Source organism: Tupaia chinensis, unplaced genomic scaffold, assembly GCF_000334495.1.
Source record: "Tupaia chinensis unplaced genomic scaffold, TupChi_1.0 Scaffold000292_1, whole genome shotgun sequence".
Lineage (NCBI taxonomy): Eukaryota > Metazoa > Chordata > Mammalia > Scandentia > Tupaiidae > Tupaia > Tupaia belangeri.
The window spans coordinates 456,279-480,764 of record NW_006159777.1 but is presented as its reverse complement, the minus strand read 5'-3'; the positions used below and the strand labels follow the sequence as shown (position 1 = coordinate 480,764).

The 24,486-nt window shown below is 41.6% G+C and overlaps 1 protein-coding gene across 2 annotated transcripts in view; it reads right to left on the bottom strand.

Annotated features, from left to right (window-relative positions):
* The window catches only part of OPCML (opioid binding protein/cell adhesion molecule like), a 585,692-nt gene that overhangs the window by 104,934 nt on the left and 456,272 nt on the right, over positions 1 to 24,486 (bottom strand). For both annotated transcript variants that reach the window (XM_006150629.3, XM_006150630.3), the window contains exon 3: positions 11,940 to 12,065. In XM_006150629.3, the coding sequence (XP_006150691.1) occupies positions 11,940 to 12,065 (126 nt within the window). The remainder of the gene's footprint in view (positions 1 to 11,939; positions 12,066 to 24,486) is intronic.

Sequence of the window (24,486 nt, the reverse complement as noted above, 5' to 3'; positions counted from 1 at the left end):
GGAGGTCTCAGCAGGTTTATTTTAATTGAAGCAGAGGAACAACAGGGACCTACAACAGACAATGACATGAATGTGGTTTTGATTCAGAGGCCCTGCTTTTGTTAGAACAATACTGGCTGGAAGCTAGAAATATCTAGACATAGGAAAGTAGGTGTGGAGTGAGCAAGCAAAATGTAAGATTATGGGTGATGCTCGAAGCTGGTGAGCACCCTTGGGTACCCCAGATAATGAGCAAAATGTGATCAAGTATATCACTTTATATTGCACTTGTTCCAACCAAGCCATGGGAGCCATCTTTGCCCAGTGTGTGTCAGGAGCAAGGTCCCTTTGTAAGTCTGCCGCTTAGCTCGGCTGTGAGTCATTCGTCATTATTTAACCTTGTCCATCTGTTACCTTACCCAGGAAATAAGATAGTCCTTCTGTGGCCTATTGTAGAGAGCTGCTACAAACTCACTTGAGAGAGTAGATGTGAAAGTGTCTTAGAGATAATAAATCCCTATTTATGTATGCATAGGAAGAGGTCATCAGTGAACTACTACAGGGTCGTTTACTACTTATTTTCAAATATTTTGAAATAATGATTGAATCACAAGAAGATGGACAAATACTATAGACAGGTCTCATTTACTCATTGTCTAGGTTCACCAATGATGGCATCGCATGTAACTAAAGTTGTGTGTGTGTGTGTGTGTGTATGAACATTATGAAACTGTGGAAAGTTAAAGTATGAGTTAATTTTGGTATAAAAATTTTGAAATTTGTGCAATTTTTCTTTTTTTGTGAGTTTATTTTCTATTTTCTATGTACATTTCATTGCTGTATGTTTTTAAGGCATTCAATATGGATTTTCAAAGCACGCATGTAGTGTTTGGTCATCAAATCAAGGGGGTTACCATATACAACATTTCTAACAAAGAACCTTACATTCTTGTGTTTGTGTTTGTTAAATGCTTTTTTGCTGAGGAAAATGTATTTTATTTGAAAAGTACATTGAAAATGCATACACATACACACACACACACCCATACACCCAAATAGATGTCTTCAAAAAGTTCATTGAAAAATGAAATTGTATATACAGGATATAATTTTTTCATATAAAGTATAAATGAATATGCCGTGGAGTTTACTTGGGTTTTCCCATTCTTGCATGTACTTATTTTTTTGAGTCTTTGTCTACAGCTCTACAACATCTCATCACTCATATAGAACCACATAACTACCACAACAATCAACCCAATCAACCCACGTTACTGTCCCATTGCCACAAAACCTCTTTCTGTTGCTTTTTCTTTCCCTTGCCCTCATCCCTGGAAACCATTGGTCCGTTGCGCATCTTTATAATTTTGCAATCTCAAGAATACTATGAAGGTGGAATCATACCCCATGCAACCTTAAGATTGGCTTCTTTTGTTTGGCACACTGCTCTTCAGATCCTTCTGGTTGTTGGGCTCATCCACGGTCATTCCTTTGTATTACCATGCAGTGATCCATGGTGTGGATGCAGCATCGTTAACCTAGTCACCCAGTGAAGGACATCTCTCTCATTCCAAAGTTTGGCTCTCGCTAATAATAATTGCTATAGCCTTTCCAATTTTAGGTAGACCAAAAAAGCATTTCACTAATTGAATGACTCAGGATTGTCAAAGAAAAAGAGTCAAAGCCATAGAGAGTATAAGAATAAATCACAGCACTTTTCCTGAAGGGTTGCTGGATATATAGTGCACAGAACAGGGCTTGATATGTACACACTCGCCACAATATCACCACCAGCTCCCAGGCTGTCCGGGAGCTACGAGGATTTAGGAAATGCGTTAGAATAAAATTCTTGTTCTATTGTAATTTAGAAAGAACTACTGAGCACCTGTGTCCAGCACTGTTACCTGCTTTCCATTCATTTTCTCTTTGATTCCTAAAATAGTCCAATGAGGTAATCAGTTGGCATGAATTTTCTCATTCTTTAGTCCAGGGAATTAAGGATCTGGGAAATGAAATGTTGTTTCTACAATCACTTGTTAACAGCTCTTTCTGGATTTCAAGCTCAGGTCTGTAATAGTCTGAAGCCCATGTTCCCACAATGAGCTAATATAACCACCCAAAAGGGACTGACACCTACACATAAGGGCAGGTGAGAAAGTCTTTGGCTAGGAAGGTTAATACTTGGCGATTTCCTCTAAGACTTCTCAAGCATTTCTAGTGTGAAAAATAAAGAATGTAGCAGAAATAGGTTTGCATCAGCACATTCTCTATGACAGTGAGCTACAACTGCCCAACCAAGTCAGAACCATAGAAGAGGACTTGCTAGTGTTAGCGCTTTGCTTCCACAGAATTCACTCGGGTAGCCCCTTCAGTTGAGGATGAAGCCAAACACTGTTCCCTCCAGACAGCAGCTATCATCAGCGCCACTTATCACATTCATAAAAGCCACAGCCCTTTCCTTAGAGAAGGTTCTTTCCCCTCACCAGTTCTTACTCAGAGCTGGTCAACTTGGTAGTATGGATTCTTGCTCATGATAAACGCAGAAGCAGAGACCCAGAATAAGTATGGCTACTAACGGCATGTACACGGACTGTAGGAGGAATTGATGACGAATGGTTTAACTCGAGAAAAGGAAGGAAAAATAGAGAAACTATGAAAAACAGACGCAAGGATTAAAGCAGCATTTAAGCACCATAATCCTAGTCACCCCATGACCAAATGCTGAGATACGAACAATTGACATGTATACTGTTGATGGTACCTTATAAAGACAGGGCTAAATGGCATTCACTGGACTCAAGGAAAAAGAGAAGAATTTTTGTTTGTTTGTTTTTTGCTGTTTTGTTTTGTTTTGGTTTGTTTTGTTTTTAGGTTTTTCCAAAGAGCACATGTACTCACCAGAGAGAGAGGAAGAGAAAGTGAGAAATCAACCGAGGTCATAGTCCCTTCCCTCCATTCTCCTCTCAGGATTTGGGCACACATGCACATGCATCCAGCATGATTTTCAAGCCTCTGGGTCTGGGACTGTGATTGACCATGAGAGAATCCAGTACCTTCCCTATCACACCAACTCCTGGCCCTACCACAATACATTTTTTTAAAAAAAATACTTGTATTAAAAATGACTCAAGCTGATGTATCAAGAAGTAAGCTTCCGTTTCCAGGAGAATCCACTTCTGTGAAGTCACTCACTTGCTCCCTGAGGTGTAACTTCACGAGTAGACTGGATGAGTGACTCACTCACAGGTGAATGGCTGTCATATTAAAAATCTCAGTGGAGGGGAGACACAAAAGGAGACTTTATTGTTTTTCCTGAACATCTGGTCTTTTTAAATATGACATCGGAAATGGGGCCAGGTGTGTAAGGCAACACAGCAGATTACCACGGCTCTGTAAGAGGGAAAGACAACCCTCCTTAGGACATAACAGCCTCCTCCCACCACTTCTGTCTCTGCAGCTGTGTTTTCACAACACTTGTGTCACTATGCTGGAGAGCCTGTCCAGCCACACCCTCCCACCCTTCAGGAGGGGAAAAGAAGGTGTGAAACCCAGCAGATGCACCGTGAGTCCCCAGTACACTGGCCACTCCACTTTGCCTACCTGTTTTGGGTCCCACCTGCTCCTCATCATCTTCACTCCTGAGCTGGAGGTCGCAGTACAGGTTTCCATGCTCACGAAGGATGTTAAACAAGTACCATATTCTTTGGCAAATCCATATGAATATATGTTTTGTAATATGCAATTATCTGCTATTAAAAACATTAAGTGTAACTTTATACCTAAGGACAAGGAACAAATATGGTTGGGGCTGGCAGGTGGCATGGTGATTAAGGGCACTGGACTCCCACATTGCCAACCATGGTTTGAGTCCCCAACCTGGCGGCTTACTTTCTTACTTTCCCTCTCTCTCACTCTGTCCCTCTCTGGTGAAATTTAAATAAATAGTTAAATAAAATAATTCTTCTTTAAAAAAGGGACACATATGGTCAAAAGTTCAGCAGTTTGCAAGTCAACTGCAAAACTCCAAAAATATGTTTGCATAGCACTGTTCTTTAAGATATTCACAGTCCTCAGTCATGATCTTGTAAAATCCCCAGCTCCCCTCAGAAGGGACACAGATAGCCTCTGGGAATGTCTATTTTCTGAGAATTCTGACATATGTTCAATATTGCAAAGGGAACCAGGGGTCAGGAGCTCTCCAGCTGTCTATTCAGTCTGAAAATCACAAAAGCTGGGAGGTCTTCAAATTCACATCTGGAATCTCGGCGATTCTTTAAAAACTTTCATTCTACTTTTGTAAAACAAACAAAAAGAAAGAAAGAAAGAAAGAAAGAAAGAAAGAAAGAAAGAAAGAAAGAAAGAAAAGAAAAGAAAGATAAAAAAATCTTTCTTGTTTGTATGAAAAAATGACTCGAGAATCAAAGTTAGTTCAAAAGTGTTCTCAGGAAAGCACCAATAATAGGAATATTTACACCAAAGGAAGTGGCAAATACTACCAGGTCTCATCGTCCTTTCCATCTCCTGCCCACAACTATCTTTTTTTTTTTTTTTTTTTTTTTTTTGAGAGAGAGATTTTTGCAGAAAGTGAGAAATTACTCCCCAGGGGTGACCATGCTGTAATCCCGTCTCCTCCATTCTCCTCTTAGAATCTTGTGCAGGCATGCACAGGTACCCGGCATGAGTTTTAAGCCACTGGGTCTGGGACTCAAACTATGGTCAACTATATGGGAGTCCAATGCCATAACCATTATGCTGTCTGCTGGTCCCCCACCCACAACTATCTTTTTAAATTGCCAGTAGGCACATGCACTTGCCAGAGAGAGAGAGGGAGAGTGTGTGAATGTGAGCCTCCCAGTGGGGGTTTGGTCATGCCACAATCCCTCTGCTCCATTGCTTTATCCGGTCAGGATTTGGGCATGCAGGCACACTCTCAGCATGGTTGTCAGGCCCTGGGGCTGGGTTTCCACCATGAAGTTGGCCATGTGGGATCTCATTTCCTTGACCACCAGGCCGTAAGCCAGTCCCACAGCTAGTTTTAAATATTTAGGTGCACCACCTGAAGCCTTTTATTTTCAACCATTGATTATTTCAGATGGTGATTATATCCCTGCATTCTAATCTATATTTTTTCCCTTCAGAACATCTATCTAGTTTTTATATTTCAGAGATTCCTTATAGTTTCCGATCCATCAAAGCTTACCACTGTTTTTCCCTAATGTGATAATGAGTTTATGAGTCGATCTATTAATTTATTTTTACTGGTTTTCTATGATTACTAGGATTGGCAGCATGTACTCACACTGTCATTTTAAACCATAAGCATGATGCCCATTCTTAATTTTTTTTCTTTTTTCTTTTTTTTTAAGAGAGATTTTTGACACAGTGCACATGTATTCGCCAAAGAAACAGAGAGACAGAAAACGAGAAATCATTCCCCAAAGGGCATAGCCAAACTGCATCCCTTCTCCTCCATTTTGCTTTTAGGATCTTGGACATGGATGCACATATGCCTGGTGTGAGTTTCAAGTCACTGGGTCTGGGACTTGAACCACAGTTGAACATGTGGGAGTTCAGCAACATATGGTCAACTATATGGGAGTCCAATGCCATAACCATTATGCTGTCTGCTGGTCCCCCACCCACAACTATCTTTTTAAATTGCCAGTAGGCACATGCACTTGCCAGAGAGAGAGAGGGAGAGTGTGTGAATGTGAGCCTCCCAGTGGGGGTTTGGTCATGCCACAATCCCTCTGCTCCATTGCTTTATCCGGTCAGGATTTGGGCATGCAGGCACACTCTCAGCATGGTTGTCAGGCCCTGGGGCTGGGTTTCCACCATGAAGTTGGCCATGTGGGATCTCATTTCCTTGACCACCAGGCCGTAAGCCAGTCCCACAGCTAGTTTTAAATATTTAGGTGCACCACCTGAAGCCTTTTATTTTCAACCATTGATTATTTCAGATGGTGATTATATCCCTGCATTCTAATCTATATTTTTTCCCTTCAGAACATCTATCTAGTTTTTATATTTCAGAGATTCCTTATAGTTTCCGATCCATCAAAGCTTACCACTGTTTTTCCCTAATGTGATAATGAGTTTATGAGTCGATCTATTAATTTATTTTTACTGGTTTTCTATGATTACTAGGATTGGCAGCATGTACTCACACTGTCATTTTAAACCATAAGCATGATGCCCATTCTTAATTTTTTTTCTTTTTTCTTTTTTTTTAAGAGAGATTTTTGACACAGTGCACATGTATTCGCCAAAGAAACAGAGAGACAGAAAACGAGAAATCATTCCCCAAAGGGCATAGCCAAACTGCATCCCTTCTCCTCCATTTTGCTTTTAGGATCTTGGACATGGATGCACATATGCCTGGTGTGAGTTTCAAGTCACTGGGTCTGGGACTTGAACCACAGTTGAACATGTGGGAGTTCAGCAACATAACCATTACACCATCTGCTGGTCCCACCATTCTTAATCTTTAATAATCTGCTAAATAAACTGTTTTAGCCCTAAATGAAAGCTTATTTACTCATTCCTTTTATATAAGTCCCTAAATTTAAGCCATGTATTTCAAATATTGCATTAGAATTTGGGGAACACAGCAGTCCAGTAAGTTAAGTCCTCTAGTGTAATCCTGTTAGAATTCCAAAGCAAATGCCATTGCAAACTTTCTTTCTTATTCTTCCATGCTGAACCAAACAGCAATTTTTTCCAAAAATACTGTTTAATGTTCAAGTTTTACTGGAAACTCTTCTAAGCCTTTAAAACAACTTCCTAACTCAAGCAAGAAAGCAGCCTTTTAAAATAAATACTGATAGCCCACAGATGCAAATTTTAAGTTAGCAATCCCTCCAAGCTTCCAGGGCTTCAAACTTGGAAAACTGGGCTTTGAGTTTAGATGTTTAAATGTCACTGAGAGAGAGGGGAAGAAAGAAAAAGAAAAAGAAAAAAAAAAAAAAAAACAGGCACAGAAATGAGATGGCAAAGTGAAGGTGTTTAATTTGAGATCTTTAAGATGGAGAGCATTCTTTCAAGGGTCAAGACAGACACAAGATGGATATCGAGATTTTATTACTTACAGGTCATGGGGGTACCAAGCATGCCTAGAAAACACACACACACACATACACACACACACACACACACACACACACACACACAGGTCAGAGAGCATGTGGAGGAAGAGAAAGAGAGGGACCTGCTGACCACCGCCTTCTCTGAATCCAGGATACTATCAGACAAGTTTTTCTCAGGGAGGTTTAACTGGTGGGTTTAATGCAAGCAGGCAAGGGTTCTAAGGGGTCACGCTGTGACTGAGAGGGGGTCACGTGACATCTGCACTGTCAGTGAGGATCTGATGGCCAGTGGGACCAGAGAAGTGGGCTGTATTGTGCTATCCCTAGGTAGGTGGTCACCAGTGGGGACAGCTGTATGGGGTGGCTATCTGGACCAACCACTTGCAACCAGTGGGAGCAGATGGAAAACTGGACACTGTGTCCAGGATGACTTAGCCCTACGTCTAATACAAGAAAGTCTAAATGAAATTCAAAATGGACGCTGAGGCAGCATAACATTAGAGACATTCATTGCAATAGTCCAGGTCATGTGGAAAAAAGGGAGCTTCAAAGTAGAACACTGTGAAAGAGAAAGAGGGAAGGGATCATTTAAATGTAGGATTTTCTGGATTTTTTTAGATTAAATTACAACTACTACATTATATAAAAGGTTGGGAATATAAATGAATACTTTATTTTGAAAGGGAAATCTTACCAGCACACCATTGTAAAGAATTGTTTCAAAACACTTGCACAAAGTCAAAAACATCTTTTAAAAGATTTCTTTTAAAATAAGTACACTCTGGGACGTCAAGCATTTATAAAGATGTCTGACTTTACCAAATACGTAAGAAATTGGCCTGATGGTTAGGCATATTATTGCACACAATGCAAATCTAAAATTCTCCCTGACTTTATGTAAAATTCCCATGGGACACATGCCTTTGAAAACATACACTATTTCTGTATTTATAGAAAAGTTGGAGCTTTTTTTTTTTTTTTTTTGAGAGATTTTCACTGTAGGGCGCGTGCGCTCGCCAGATGGACAGAGAGAGACATAGAGACAGAAAGTGAGAAATCACCCCCCAGGGGGGATGGTCACGCCGCAATCCCTTCTCCTCCATTCTCCTCTCGGGATCTTGGGCACACACACACACGCGCCCGGCGTGAGTTTTTTTTTTTAAGCCACCGGGTCCGGGACACGAACCACGGTCGACTACGTGGGAGTCCAGCAACATAGCCATTACGCTAACTGCTTGTTCCCGAAAAGTTGAACTTTTGATGTCTCTTATGAACACTTAATATTCTTGTTAACATTGCTTTATAATACTGACATTTGGGTTTCAATATCGCGTGTCTTTACACAAGAATGTGAAGTAGTTCATTAGCGTGAGCTTTCTCCACCACAGGGCCAGGTGAAGTACGTGATCTCAGTTTACATGAAGGAAACTGTGAAAGTTTAACTGATGCTCCTAGTAAAAAAAAATCTAATTCTCTTATTGGCAAATGTCACTGATATAATGGATGTTCCAAATTAGGAAAGAAAGTTCAGATCATTATTTCCTCTCTGTATATATGTTTATATTTCAAAATTTTAGAGGTTTATATATTATACAATATACCCATTTTAAGTGTGCAGTGTTAGTAGTTTTAAGTAATTTTAACACTAATTTAACCATTTTATTCACTCAAAATACAGAACTTTTCCATTACCCCTCAAAATGTCTCATGCCCCTTTGCAGTCCCTTCTGTTCAAATTCCTATCTTTGCTAACCACTAAGTTGATTCCCATGGCTATAGATTAGTACTCCCTGTTGTAGAATTTCATAAATCACTCAGGGGACCTTTACAACAAAATGCCAAACTTTTGCACAGTACTCGTACCACTCTCCATCTTAGAGTCTATGACTAAGAGCTTCCACTGCTCCCCATCCTCGCCAGCACTTAATAGTGTCAGGATTTTGTTTTTCTTAGTTTGTTTGCTTTTTTCTTTTTATTTCTTTCCCTTTTCTAAAAAAAAAAAAAAAAAAAAGATTCTTGCCATAGGCCATGTACACTCGCAGGAGAAAGACAGAGAGAGGGAAAGTGAGAAATCACCCAGGGAGGGATGGCCATGCTGCTGGTATCCTCTTTTCTTCCATTCTCCTCTTGGGGTTTTGGGCACCTGCATGCACACACACATACACACGTGCACACGTGTGCACCTGGAGTGTTTTTTCAAGTCACCAGGTCCGGGACTCAAAACTTGGTCAACCACGTGGGAGTCCAGTGCTTTAACTCCCACTGCTACCTCCTGGCCCCTCATCAGTCTTTTTCAATCTTTCTAGTGGCATCATATTGTGATCTAATTTCTATTTCTATTATAGAGATGTTGAGGTATTTTCATGTGCTTATTTGTCATATAATTTGTTTTGGAATTGTCTGTTCAAATTATGTCATTCATTTTGAGGTGGGTTGTTAAAAAGCATGTTGTAGGAATTCTTCATATATGGTAGACATAAGTTCTTTGTCAGGTATATGGATAACAAAGATGTTCTCCTGTCTGTGGCTTTAGTTTTTATTTTTAATGATGTTTTTGACTGTGATTAGGTCTAATATGGTTCAATTACAGTCCGTTAAAAAACAGAACCTTGAATTTCTAATCCTAGCACTTCAAAATTTGACCTTACTTGGAAATGGTTACTTTACAGAGGTAACTAAGTTAAAATGAGGTATGTGGAAACTAAGAAATTTGATCTCATGGAAGTGGAGAACAGAATAGTAGTTACCAGAAGCTGGGGCAGTTGAGATGGAGGGGATGGACTCTTGTTAGCAGATACAAAATTACAGCTAAATAGAAGTAGTTTTAGAGTTCACTAACACTGTCAGCTGACTACAGATAACAATAATTTCTGATATATTCCAATAAGTTAGATGAGAGAACCAAGCCCCCAACACAAAGAAATGATAAAGGTCAGAAGGAACAGATCTGATAATTATCCTGACTTGAACATTACACATCATCTACAAATATTAAAATATCCCACCATACCGGGAACCAGCAGTTAGTTAGTGTAATGGCTATGTCGCTGGACTCCCATGTAGTCGACCACTGTATGCGTCCCGGACCTGGTGGCTTAAAACTCACACCGGGCGCGTGTGCCTGCGTGCCCACCCAAGATCCTGAGAAGAGAATGGAGGAGAAGGGATTGCAGTGTGACCATCCCCCCTGGGGGGTGATTTCTTGCTTTCTGTCTCTCTATCTCTCTCTCTCTGTCTGGCGAGCGCATGCGCCCTATAGCAAAAACCTCTCCAAAAAAAAATATATATCCCACCACACCCATAAATATGTACAACTATTATCAATTTAATTTGCTAACAATAAAGAAAAAAATATGCTTTCTACCCCAGAAAAAAAAAATAATGAGATCATTATCTGGGTCCTACTACACTATGAAATGTATCCTTAGAAAAAGGAGAAATTTGGAGAGACACTTGCATGGAGAAGGCCGCATGCAGAGACCCACGGAGACCAGCGACGCCAACAGCCAAGAGCACCAGGGTCACCAAGGACCCACCCGAAGCTTGGACAGGGACACAGAACAGTCTCCCTCACAGCCTCAGCATGAACTAATTGACACCTCTGTCTTGAACTTTCAGCTTCCGGAAATGTGAGAACATTAATTTCTGTTAACTTTTTTCCCTTCAATTTGCCAGAGGGCACATGTACTCACTAGAGCAGAGAGAAAGAAGGAAAATGAGACAGCACCTCTCATGGGGTGCAATCTCCTCTCCAGCACTCTCCCCTCAGGGTCTGGGCACACATGCACACATGTGCAGTGTGACCCTCAAGCCCCGGGGTCCAGGACTGAAACCACACAGTGGGCCAGGTGTGACCCACCTGCCCTAGACCCTCTTCCAAATTTCTTTTATTTAAGTCACATGGTTTCGGGAACGTGGCTTTGCAGCCCAGTTAAACTAATACAAAAACTACTACCTTTTATTTTATTATTTTATTTTTTTAATTTAGAGGTTAGGAATTTTGGAGTTCTAGTAAATGCTTATCTTTTCAAGGTTACAAAGGTTTACTTCCAAGTATTTGTCTCGATATCTGATAATTAGGCTACACACAGGTGTCCTCCGCACGTCTTCCTCCTCACAGGGTTTCACATTTGGATTTCCTAAGAAAAGCAAGGAAGCCCTTGTTTCTGCCATAATTTCTAGAATTAGGTATAGTTTCCAGTAATGGCGGAAATACAGCGGGTGGCTCTGTCCCCATTTCCTTAGGGTCAACTCAGAGCAAATTCGATTTTCAAGGCGATAAGCTCACTGTTCTTTTGGCTCCTTCACTATTAAGTTGGAAACAATCCTAACAGATGTGTTACTATCAAGGCACGTCTAGGTTCCCTGAACCATTTCTATTGTCTTTCTTCCCCATGAGGTAAACTATTTATGTACAGGTCAAACCAACGTAGCTCTGGATAAATGTCCCGAAAGCACTGAAGCAAGGAGGGGCTTTTCTTCCTGGACGCACTCTAACCCCACGTTCTCAAAGGCATGCTTGCTCCCCAGCACTTCACTTTGAGAAAAGACAAACCTGCAACTCACACACTGACCTCGACCTGGAGAAATTCATATCCCCTTTGGAAGTTACTTTTATGCTCCTCTGTTCTTCAAAGTTTGGAAAGCAAATGCCTTCTAAGGCCAGGCAAAGGACCAAGAAAATAACTCGGTGAATTTTCTCCAGAAAAGATTCCTTTGGAGTGGAATACTTAGCAACCGATACAAAAAATGCTTGCCTTTGCATTCGGGTAATGGAAATACAGTGCTGTTTTCTGATTCCCAGAGTTCTGCTGTGGGCGACAACCAAGCCTTTCACGTACTAACTCCAGTTACTTCCCTTGGTAGATACCTCACCTTTGACTGACAGGTGTCTCCATGTCACAGTCGGCTCTGGTCTGCCAATCGCGAGACATAGCAGGGTCACACTGCTGCCCTCATTCACAGTGATGTCTGAAGAGATATTCATGATCTGGGGAGGAACTGTAAGGAAAAAAGAGAAGTAGCTGAGAATGCACCTTTGTACTTGAAAGCTAACTGCCTATAAATACTTGTATATTTTTATAATGAATAGTCCCAATGACAAATTTTTGGTTGCTTGTCTTGCCAAGGATATGGCCATAGGCAATGCATCCAGTCCACTCCTGATGGAAGGAGTTCTGAGCTATGTGCTACCGTAGCTGGAGGGGCGAGGACAAGGCACCGAAGCCAGGCCATTACTGCTGTTGATGAAAGGCAGTCTTCCTAGAGTTCCTGTCAAGCCACATGCTCTTTCTTTTAGACCACTGGCTTTGCTGAGTAAACACCAAAAAGCCAACCACACTGATGCGGTTACCATTTCCACAGCACTCTAGACCATTTCAAGTTCTGTGATCTGGCACAGGTTTTTCCATACTGGAATTCTTTTCTTTTTCATTTCTAAACCTGAAACGTCCTACCCATCCCTGAAAACATCTCCTCTAATGGGTCCGCTAGATGGTATGGTGGCTGAGGCAGCTGGCTCTTATATGGTCAGTTGCGTGGTTTGAGTCCTAGACCCAGTGACTTGAAAAACATGTTGGGCTCATGTGTGTGTGCCCAAATATGAAGAAGAGAATGATGGAGAAGGGGGTGTGGTATGGCTATTCCTCCTGGGGGTACTTTCTCTTTCTTTCTGTCTCTCTCCAGTGAGTACATGTGCCCTATAGTAATTTTTTAAAATAATATTTAACTTTATTTATTTATTTCAATTTGTCCAGAGAGGAAGAGAGGGAGGGAGGAAGAGAAAGTGAGAAAACAAGCTGCCAGGTCCAGGATTCGAACTGTGGTTGGCCATGTGGGAGTCCAGTGCCCCTGACAACACCTGCTGGCCTCCCCTATAGTAAATTCTTTTTTTTTTTTTTTTTTTGAGAGGTTTTAGCTATAGGGCACATGCGCTCGGCAGACAGACAGAGACAGAGAGACAGAAAGTAAGAAATCCCCCCCGACGGGGGGATGGCCATGCCGCAATCCCTTCTCCATTCTCCTCTCAGGATCTTGGGCACTCACGCACACGTGCCCGGCATGAGTTTTAAGCCAACAGGTCCAGGACGCAATCCATGGTCGACTACATGGGAGTCCAGAGACATAGCCATTACGCTAACTGCTGGTCCCTATAGTAAAGTCTTAAAAAGAAAACAAAAGCAGAAAACATATCCTTTAAAACTCAGGGCAGTTTTCTCTGACTCCCTCTGTCAGAGTTCGCTGCTTTCTCCAGACCTGATCAGTAATGCATTGATGTCCTATACTGTCACCATGAGATTGGACTACAGACTATCTGTCTTCATGGAATCATTCCTATTGGTTAGGAACAGGGTTCTGAATCCATATAGACCAAGGCTTGAACCTACTAGATTATCATGAGCATGGTTGACTGCGTTCCTCTCAGTCAGCCCCAACTCACTCGCCTTGAAATACAGTTGACAGCAGTAGCTAAACTCACCATGTTGTCAAGTTTAAATGAACTAATGGCTTTTCCGAGTGCCTGCCATGAAGCGAGGCCTCAGTACATGTTAGCTACTATGCTGATGGCAACGACAACAAGAGCATTGTTCACAGACGGTTCCTCTTGGGCAGGGAGCATGCCCATTTATCTTTAGCACTGCAAAGCCCAACACGATCCCTGGCCTTCTTGTCTACCTTGTCCCACCTTCAGGTCTTACTTCTCAACTAAGCTCCATGCTCTGTATTACAAAATAACTCCATTTCTTCTCAACTCCTCTCATTACCACTCTTCTGGTCTAGTTTCTCATTGATTTTCATAAAGACGACAGCAATAGCCTCCCACCTGGAACCTTCCTCCTGGTCTTCCATTTTGAATCCCTCCAATCTACCGGTACGTGTGGTCAGAGTAATCTCAAACAATGACCTCACAAACAGCTCCCCTGCTTATCCATCTTGCTCTTTGCTGTCTATTAGGTTTAACGCAAGTTCTGCATGACCTGAGCCCTCTGCTCTGTGGCCCCCAAGACCCTGACAAGCCCCATCTCTATGCAGTCCCCACTCAGATGACACATTGCAACCTCTGGACCCCTGCTTGCCTTGGCACCTGTCAAAAACACCAGTGCTTCAAAGGCTAGCCAGTACATAGTAGTTAAGGTTGCTGGATCCCACATGGCCTACTGCATGGTTCAAGTCCTGGGCCAGGAGAGCTTGATAAATATTCCTGGCATGTGTGTATACATACCCAAAATCCCGAGAGGGAAATGGGGGAGAAGGGATTACTGCGAGGCCATCTCCCCACCCCCATCTCTCTCTTGTGAGTGCACACGTCCCGTAGCAAAACTGAAAACAAAAAAAAAACATCAGAACTTCCACAGCTCTGGTTTCTCTTGCCTGCTTTTGATGCCCTACCTGAAAAGACATAACTCATCGTTCAAGGGGTGCTGAGATATCACCTCACTTCTGTGGTGTTCTTTAACCTTGCCCCAAATCCTAAAAGAACAATCAACTGCCTCTTCTGCAGCATCTGTCGACACCTGGGTCAAGGAGGGGGCTGAGTGTCCTGTCTGTCCCTTCACACAGAGGCAGGTGTTTGTGGACAAGCATGAAATCCCACACATCCCTGTTTCCTCAGCGCCAGGCACAGAGGCTGCCAAGGTAGTGCATGCTTCTGTCCTCTTTGGAAGAAAGAGAGACAAAAAGAAGTGACTGAACAGAAATCCAAAACACAAGGAGAGGTAAAGCTTTGAATGGAAGATTTTAGAAACTAAACCTTTCTTCTACATTTTCTTTCAGATGCTCAAAATAAAACCAAGGGTAAGAGAGAGAGGAGGCCCCAGGCCTTCAAGCCATGCTGATTTATTTGTACTGCCAGTTTAATTATGAATTATTAATTACCAAACAGGTAGAATGCTGGTGGATTTCAAACCACCCTGAGTTGGTGGCGAGGGAGAATTATGGCTGATGCTCATTTCAGACAACTCTGCAGGCTGAAGTTTTATGCTGCCGAGACCTTACAGGTAAGACTTTAAAAGAATAAGCCATAAGTAACAAGTAGAACATTTGAGCTCTTAAGGGAATCTACATTAGCAAATAAATAAAAATTGCCTAGCTTATAAATCTGCCATATTTTGGCTTATTTCTGCATTAGGAGTTGGCCTGAAATTTCAGTGCACATATTTTACTCAAATACACACTGGGAAAAAATAGTGTACATTTTAACTACAGTGCATTCTCTTGAGAAAACTGGTCTACCTGCTTTTCAGTATTTTCTAGCTTGTTAAAAAATAGTTCTGGGCTTAGAAATGTCAATACTTTTTTTCACTTCTGTAAAGTAACAACTTCAGTGCAACTTCCAAAATATTCTCAAAATAATGTCTCCTGTAGCAGGAGGTGTTAGGCCATGTGACATACTCTTTCTCTAAACCCTAGGGTCTCCCTGGTCGTCAGTGAGAGGCAGCTTGAAGCTTCATCAGGATAGCAGTGGATGATTTAAGACATTGCAGGTGTGACACGTGGGGAGGAACTCAGCACAGCCTCACTATTCCCACTGATATTTTATTCCATCTGATAGTTTAAGGGGTGCTGGATTATGACAGAGTTGTAAAGTTCTGTGCGTATTTAGCACTACCCAGGGACCCAGTCAATGTCATCCATTAGGTAAGAGTTTCCAGAAGAGGGAGCACTGAGGGTGACCAAGGCCTTCCTACCAAGCCAAGGGAGTGCTCTCCATCATTTTCTGCAACTCCTAGTGTTTTCTGGCCTCTTCTCAAAAAGAAAACCTAAGTCCAGGGTCAAGGGTGCTGGCACCCAGTAGGAAAGGAAGCCTGGAAGATGATTTGGGAGAAAGGGAAATTCTCTCGCTTGCCAGTATAGTTTCCTTAGTAACCAACATGTAAGTTTGTTTTTAAATTGCTTACACTTGGCATTATGTCATGGGCTCCTTACATTCCATGAGAAAAATCCAGTAAGTATTTTCACCAGTAGTTGCTGTTAACAACAATGTATCATATATTTCAAATCAGCTAGACAGAGAATTTTGGAAATTCATGTTTACAAAGGGATAATAAAGGTTTACATGACGGATATGCTAAAAACTGACTTGATCATACAGACCATATACATGCATCAAAATGTCACAGTATAATCTATATCTATGTGCAATAATTACGTGTCAAAATAAATTTAAATTTCTTTTAAATTAAAAAACTAAGGCACCAGCAGGTGGCATGGTGGCCCAGGCACTGGACTTCCACATGGCCAGCAGAAGTTGGAGTCCTGACAACTTGAAAATCACACTGGGTATGTGTACCTGTGTGCCCAAAACTCAGAGAGGAGAATAGAGATGAAGAGATTGTAGCATGGCCATGCCCCCTGGGGGGTGATTTCCCATTTCCCTTTCTTTGTCTTTCTCTAGCAAGTGTACATGCCCTATGCCAAAAATATCTTAAAAAACAAAATTTTAAAAAATTAATTAAAATGAAGAAACTGAGGATAAAGTTAAATAAATTACCCAAAATTACAGGATTAGTAATTATCAGTGCATATATGTTACTTCTTTGTTTAACCTCTCATCAATTTCCCCAAGGATTATATCCATGGTCCTTCATATATTCTATTTCCTTTGCTGCAAATGTCTCTCCGGATCATCTTTTCCCATAGTGCCCACCACAGTGAACAAAGTCAGCCCATTCAAGTCAGCTTCCTCAGCGTACCACACACCGCTTACAGAGGGGCCCATCCGACCTAATCTTGTTTCTTTGGCCATGTTCTGTGCTGGCTGAGGGTGGTATCCAGTACTTTTATGTTAATTTTAAATAGAAATTGAGTTTACGATGTTATGATGATGCTACCTTTGTTTCTATGAAAACTTTTTGAAGAAAAGAAATCATGAATATGGCTTTAAATGCTTCTCCATATTTTGACAGGAGACCTTTGTTTAATTTGCAGACAAACATCTTTGGAAAATTAGAGAGAGAGAGAGAGAGAGAGAGAGAGAGTATTGCTAGTGTTTATAAATGTACAAATAAACACAAAGAAATGCCTAGCTTGGGCAAAAAGATAGAACTCATGAAGCCTAACGAAAGGGTAAACACACACACACACACACACACACACACACACACACACACACAAAGTGCCTTCAGTTGCACTTCCAGACTCGCACCTACAGACATTACTGACCCTACCCCGGTGGTACTGCAGGCATCTGGTTAACTTTTTGCTGTTGGTGGTAGTTTCAAAAAGCATGTACAGATGCCATGCCGACTGCCCAGTGCACAAGCACATGGCTCCAAAATGTGGTCACTGTAGATGATCAATAGATATGAACATAGATAGATGACAGCTGTAGACAAAAATAGGAACTGTCTTTCCATACGTGTGTATTATAGATCACAATCAAGACACTTGAGAAAGAGGCAGATTTCGAAGGGTCTCTGGGCTCCGAATTACTATGAGGTATTTACATATTCTCTTTTTGCTTCTTGCATGGTCTGTTGCTCTTACACATCCCAAAGGTATCTTATACCTTTTTTTCCCTCCAGTCTCACTGTCACTGACTCATTGAGACACTCATTCCCCCTTGCTTGGAATATTACTGAAATCTCTTCATATCTATACCTACCACCACCTCATAACACAACCGCATGCACATAGCACATATCTTGCACCTGTCTAAACCTCCAAAATGTGCCCCTTGCTAAGACTGTGAAGTCGAAACTTTAGTAGTGCGATTTATGAAACCATTTGCAATCAGGCCAAAGCCTGACTCTTTGCTAATGCATCTCCCTGGGGCCACACGATTTTCCCATCTTAGGGCCTTTACACATACCACTCCTCCTGCTTAGAAAGCACCTCCTCTTTCTGTGCCTTACGAGCCACTAACCCTTCAGCACTCAGCTCCTTGATGAAGCTGCAGTTGCTCTCACTTCCCTCCCCAGGCTTTCTTGTTTATGCCTTCCTCAGACCATTTGTCTTTGCAACTGAGCTTCTCCGTGGAAGGGACCTGCTCTACATTTCCTTGTTCCTGTTACACAGCACGATGCCTAATGTGGAAATATCCTTTTCACTCTTCCAGATGCAACACATACGTTTTTAGATGAGTATGTTATAACATGTCAGGGTCTCCCATTCTAGAGACTTGACATTGGTCCCTTCTTCTTCCTAAAATAGTTGTCATCCTATTCTTCGCTCCCATAATTTTTCTTTCTGGGCCCAATGTCAGTGTTACTTCTTCAGAGAAGCCTTTGCTAATGGCTCCAACCCTTCTTCTCCCTTTATCCAATTCAGTTCTTCTTGTTACAATCTTGCCTCAACTTTTATATTTCCCTTAACAATACATAGTTTTTATATTCACTTGTATAATTGTTTGCTTAATGACTCTCTGACCTATTGAACTACAGGCTTTATAAGCTACTCTATGAGGAGTCTTCAGAAAATTCATGGAAGAATGTATGTTATGGGAGCCAGCAGGTGGCATACTGGTTAAGATGCTGGACTCCCACATGGTCCACCATGGTCCAAATACCTGACCTGGTGGCTTGAGAATTAACCCTGGTGCATGTACATGCATGACCAAAATCCTAGGAGGAAAAGGGGTTATGGTATGGCCATCCCCCTAGGAGGTGATTTCTCACTTCCCCTCTCACTGTCTCTGTCTCTCTTGGGAGCACAAGTGTCCTAAGGCAAAAAAAAAATGTATTATGGAAAGAGTTTGCATGAGTTTAAAATTTTTTTATACCAAAATGAACTCATACTTTAATTGCATTTTCCATGAAGTTGTGAGGCCTGATCACACTCCCAGCACTTAGACCTATGCTTGGCATGTGATGATTACTTACTGAAAGTTTGGTGATGAAGTGTCCAGTATGAATACTATGCTATGCAAATGACTGTGTATTTTTGTGACAGAAATCTAGAACTGGAAAAGACTTTTCTAAAGGTGAAACATTCTTTATATAAAAATAGTTGGGGATTGAAACATATGATTTTTACACTTCTTAAACACACAATCCGACCTAATCTTGTTTCTTTGGCCATGTTCTGTGCTGGCTGAGGGTGGTATCCAGTACTTTTATGTTAATTTTAAATAGAAATTGAGTTTACGATGTTATGATGATGCTACCTTTGTTTCTATGAAAACTTTTTGAAGAAAAGAAATCATGAATATGGCTTTAAATGCTTCTCCATATTTTGACAGGAGACCTTTGTTTAATTTGCAGACAAACATCTTTGGAAAATTAGAGAGAGAGAGAGAGAGAGAGAGAGAGAGTATTGCTAGTGTTTATAAATGTACAAATAAACACAAAGAAATGCCTAGCTTGGGCAAAAAGATAGAACTCATGAAGCCTAACGAAAGGGTAAACACACACACACACACACACACACACACACACACACACACAAAGTGCCTTCAGTTGCACTTCCAGACTCGCACCTACAGACATTACTGACCCTACCCCGGTGGTACTGCAGGCATCTGGTTAACTTTTTGCTGTTGGTGGTAGTTTCAAAAAGCATTTACAGAGGCCATGCCGACTGCCCAGTGCACAAGCACATGGCTCCAAAATGTGGTCACTGTAGATGATCAATAGATATGAACATAGATAGATGACAGCTGTAGACAAAAATAGGAACTGTCTTTCCATACGTGTGTATTATAGATCACAATCAAGACACTTGAGAAAGAGGCAGATTTCGAAGGGTCTCTGGGCTCCGAATTACTATGAGGTATTTACATATTCTCTTTTTGCTTCTTGCATGGTCTGTTGCTCTTACACATCCCAAAGGTATCTTATACCTTTTTTTCCCTCCAGTCTCACTGTCACTGACTCATTGAGACACTCATTCCCCCTTGCTTGGAATATTACTGAAATCTCTTCATATCTATACCTACCACCACCTCATAACACAACCGCATGCACATAGCACATATCTTGCACCTGTCTAAACCTCCAAAATGTGCCCCTTGCTAAGACTGTGAAGTCGAAACTTTAGTAGTGCGATTTATGAAACCATTTGCAATCAGGCCAAAGCCTGACTCTTTGCTAATGCATCTCCCTGGGGCCACACGATTTTCCCATCTTAGGGCCTTTACACATACCACTCCTCCTGCTTAGAAAGCACCTCCTCTTTCTGTGCCTTACGAGCCACTAACCCTTCAGCACTCAGCTCCTTGATGAAGCTGCAGTTGCTCTCACTTCCCTCCCCAGGCTTTCTTGTTTATGCCTTCCTCAGACCATTTGTCTTTGCAACTGAGCTTCTCCGTGGAAGGGACCTGCTCTACATTTCCTTGTTCCTGTTACACAGCACGATGCCTAATGTGGAAATATCCTTTTCACTCTTCCAGATGCAACACATACGTTTTTAGATGAGTATGTTATAACATGTCAGGGTCTCCCATTCTAGAGACTTGACATTGGTCCCTTCTTCTTCCTAAAATAGTTGTCATCCTATTCTTCGCTCCCATAATTTTTCTTTCTGGGCCCAATGTCAGTGTTACTTCTTCAGAGAAGCCTTTGCTAATGGCTCCAACCCTTCTTCTCCCTTTATCCAATTCAGTTCTTCTTGTTACAATCTTGCCTCAACTTTTATATTTCCCTTAACAATACATAGTTTTTATATTCACTTGTATAATTGTTTGCTTAATGACTCTCTGACCTATTGAACTACAGGCTTTATAAGCTACTCTATGAGGAGTCTTCAGAAAATTCATGGAAGAATGTATGTTATGGGAGCCAGCAGGTGGCATACTGGTTAAGATGCTGGACTCCCACATGGTCCACCATGGTCCAAATACCTGACCTGGTGGCTTGAGAATTAACCCTGGTGCATGTACATGCATGACCAAAATCCTAGGAGGAAAAGGGGTTATGGTATGGCCATCCCCCTAGGAGGTGATTTCTCACTTCCCCTCTCACTGTCTCTGTCTCTCTTGGGAGCACAAGTGTCCTAAGGCAAAAAAAAAATGTATTATGGAAAGAGTTTGCATGAGTTTAAAATTTTTTTATACCAAAATGAACTCATACTTTAATTGCATTTTCCATGAAGTTGTGAGGCCTGATCACACTCCCAGCACTTAGACCTATGCTTGGCATGTGATGATTACTTACTGAAAGTTTGGTGATGAAGTGTCCAGTATGAATACTATGCTATGCAAATGACTGTGTATTTTTGTGACAGAAATCTAGAACTGGAAAAGACTTTTCTAAAGGTGAGACATTCTTTATATAAAAATAGTTGGGGATTGAAACATATGATTTTTACACTTCTTAAACACACCTTTCAAAAACTCAACATAATATGGGGGAAACAGTATATGAGAGGCCGTGGGCCATCGGTCAGGCTCTAGGGTCCAACAGACCTGCAAGACCTTGGACAACTTTAGTTCATCTCTCTGAGCTTCTGAATCCTCATCTTAAAATGAGGATGATGAAACTTACCTCTCCAGGCTGCTGTTAGAACTAAATAAGTGTGTATACACACACATACACACACACACATATATATATATATATATCACACTAGTATATGCCTGGGAATAAGTACTTGATAAATGTTAGCTGTTATTCTTTTTTAGATACTCAGATACTCATTATTGATATTGTTTATGCTATTTAGAATCAGATAAATGGCTTAATCTGTGCCTAATTGCTCATTTTCCAAATCTCAGTTCTTTCAATTTCAAGTCAATGTTATAGATGAAGCTTGCCTTAACAGGTGAGGAAAAAAGATTTCATATACTGTTGACCCTTGAACGATGCATGAATCAGGGACACTGACCTTGCACCCAAATGGAAATCCACACATAACTTTTAACACCCCCAAAACTTAACCACTAATAGCCTGTTGACCAGAAACCTTACTGATAAAATAAACAATTTGTTAATACATGTTTTCTACATCATATGCATTATATACTCCATTCCTACAATGAAGTAAGCTAGAGAAAGGGAAACACGAAGAAAGTAAGAGCGGGGGCCAGCAGGTGGCATAGTGGTTTAGGATGCTGGACTCCCACATGGCTGACTGTGGTTCAAGTCCTGGACCTAGTGGCCTGCTTTATTTCTTTCTCTTTCTCTCTCTCTCTCTCTCTCTCTATTGCTCTGTCCCTCTCTGGTCAAATGAAAATAAATAAATGAATGAATAAAGTTAAATAAAATCATTCTTTAAATAAACAGCTTTATTTAAAAAATATCTCATTGAAAAAAAAAGGGCAATAAAATACATTAATAGTACTGTACTGCTTTTCAAAACTGTGTATAATAAGACCCACATAATTCAAGCCCGTGTTGTTCAGGGTTTGACTCTACATATATTCAGAGTTTATGTGATGGGTATGCTAACACCAACCTGATCATATAGACCATACACATGTCTCAAAATGTCACAGTACAATCTAGAAATATGTACAATAATTATGTGTCAAAATAAATCTTTTTTTTTATTAAAAAGTAAATTAAGGCACCAGCAGGTGGCGTGGTGGTTCAGGCACTGGACTTCCACATGGTCAACAGAAGTTTGAGTCCTGGCAGCTTGAAAATCACACTGGGTGGGTACATGTGTGGCCAAAATCTTGAGAGGAGAACAGAATACATGTGTGTATATATATTTATTTTAGTTAGATATGATCATTACATAACATCAGTTATTTATCTTACATTGTATTATATATTATATATATTTTATCAATTTATGTATAAATTATATCTTATACATGTGTATTGTAGCTACCAAAGTAAGATGTGAATATTCAGTAACCAGTCACTGGTATCTACCTCCTTTTTTTCCTTTTTTTTTTTTTTTTTTTTTAGGGGGCGGGGATTTTTGCCATAGGGTGTGCATACTTGCCAGAGACAGAGAGTGAGAAATCACCCTAAGGGGATGGCCATGCCACAATCCCTTCTCCTCTGTTCTCCTCTCAGGATTTCAGGCATGCATGCACACACACCCAGTGTGAGGGTTTGCTTTATTTTTTTTTTTAAGAATTATTTAATTTTATTCAATATTATTATTATTAAATTTGCTGTAGGGCTTGTGCACTCATCAGAGAGAGAGAGAGAGAAAGAGAAAAGGAAAGTGAGAAAGGAAGCTGTCAGGTCTGGGACTCAAACCACAGTTGGCCATGTGGGAATCAAGTGCCTTAACCTGCTGGCCCCACACCCAACATGGGTCTTAAGTTGCTGTGTCTGGGATTTGAACCATGGTGTACTACATGGGAGTCGAGCAACGAAACCATTACACCATGGTCCTTGTGTCTACCTCTTTTACTGAACTTTTGAGCCTATGCAAATGGATGGGGCAAATTTCACATGTAAATATTAAACAAAATCACTAGGAATCTTGCTAATTTTTTTGTCAGGGGGGTGCTTGTTTCTAGGAGGAAAAGGGACAGGACCTCAGCACCACACCCAGCTGAGCAAGGACAGTCACCTCATCACAACAAGAGGCGAGGGGGAGCAAAATGCGCAGGAGGGAGAAGCTGAGGTGGCTGCCCGTCCTTAGCATGTAATAAGTGATGCTCCGCCCACGACAAATGTCTCTGCCTTCAGTACCTAATCTGAGTTTGACAACCTCTCTGTGATAGCCAAGATAAGGCGAGGAGACCGACATCTGCTGGTACAGGAGGGAGCTGGGGCCCGTCCCCTCCAGGGTCAGGCCCACAGAGGTGGCACGGCGTGGCTGAACACTGGCTGTGGTGCCACACGGCTCTGACCCTGGTCCTTGCTTTGCCGTTTTCCCACCAGATGCCCGTGAGCGGCTGGGTTCCTCCAGACCGCGCTCATTCCCTCCTCTGTGGAGTGGAGGTCACCACGCCTGCTGACGATCGGCAAAGCTTATGGGCACGAGTCCGAGCTTGCTCCTGGCGACACAGGTGCTTGGTGACATTGGGTCCTGTTCACCCCAGCTGCGGAGGTATCCCTTTTCTCTAGTGAGTTCCTACACCAGCAAGAACTCTCTAGGGAGATTTTTCTTTTAATTGCAGACTTGTAGGTCTAGATCGGACCAGGAAGTTACGTTGTTTAAAAAAAATTTAAAAATTCCTCAGGCAAGGGCAGGTCCTGTAGTTCAGTGGTTAAGTACTGCCAGATTCCACATGGGCAGTGTCATTTGAACATACGCTCCAGTGGCCTGAAAAACACTATGTCACACACAGGTGTGCACGTGCCCAAAATTCTGACAGGAGGGAGAAGTGGAAGAGAAAGGACCAGGGCATGACCATGCCCCATGGGGGCACAGTCCCTATGGGGCACACTCCCTATCCGGCCCACTCCCTATCAAGCACACATGTGCCTCCTGGCAATTAAAAAACATGTCCCTAAAGGAGAATTCTAAGGGTAGCAAGAGGGAAAGCCATTGATCTCCAAGCACAGGGCCCTGTTTTGTGCTGAGTTTCCACCCAGTCCCACAGACTCGCCTGGCTCTGCCTGTCCTCAGCATCAGG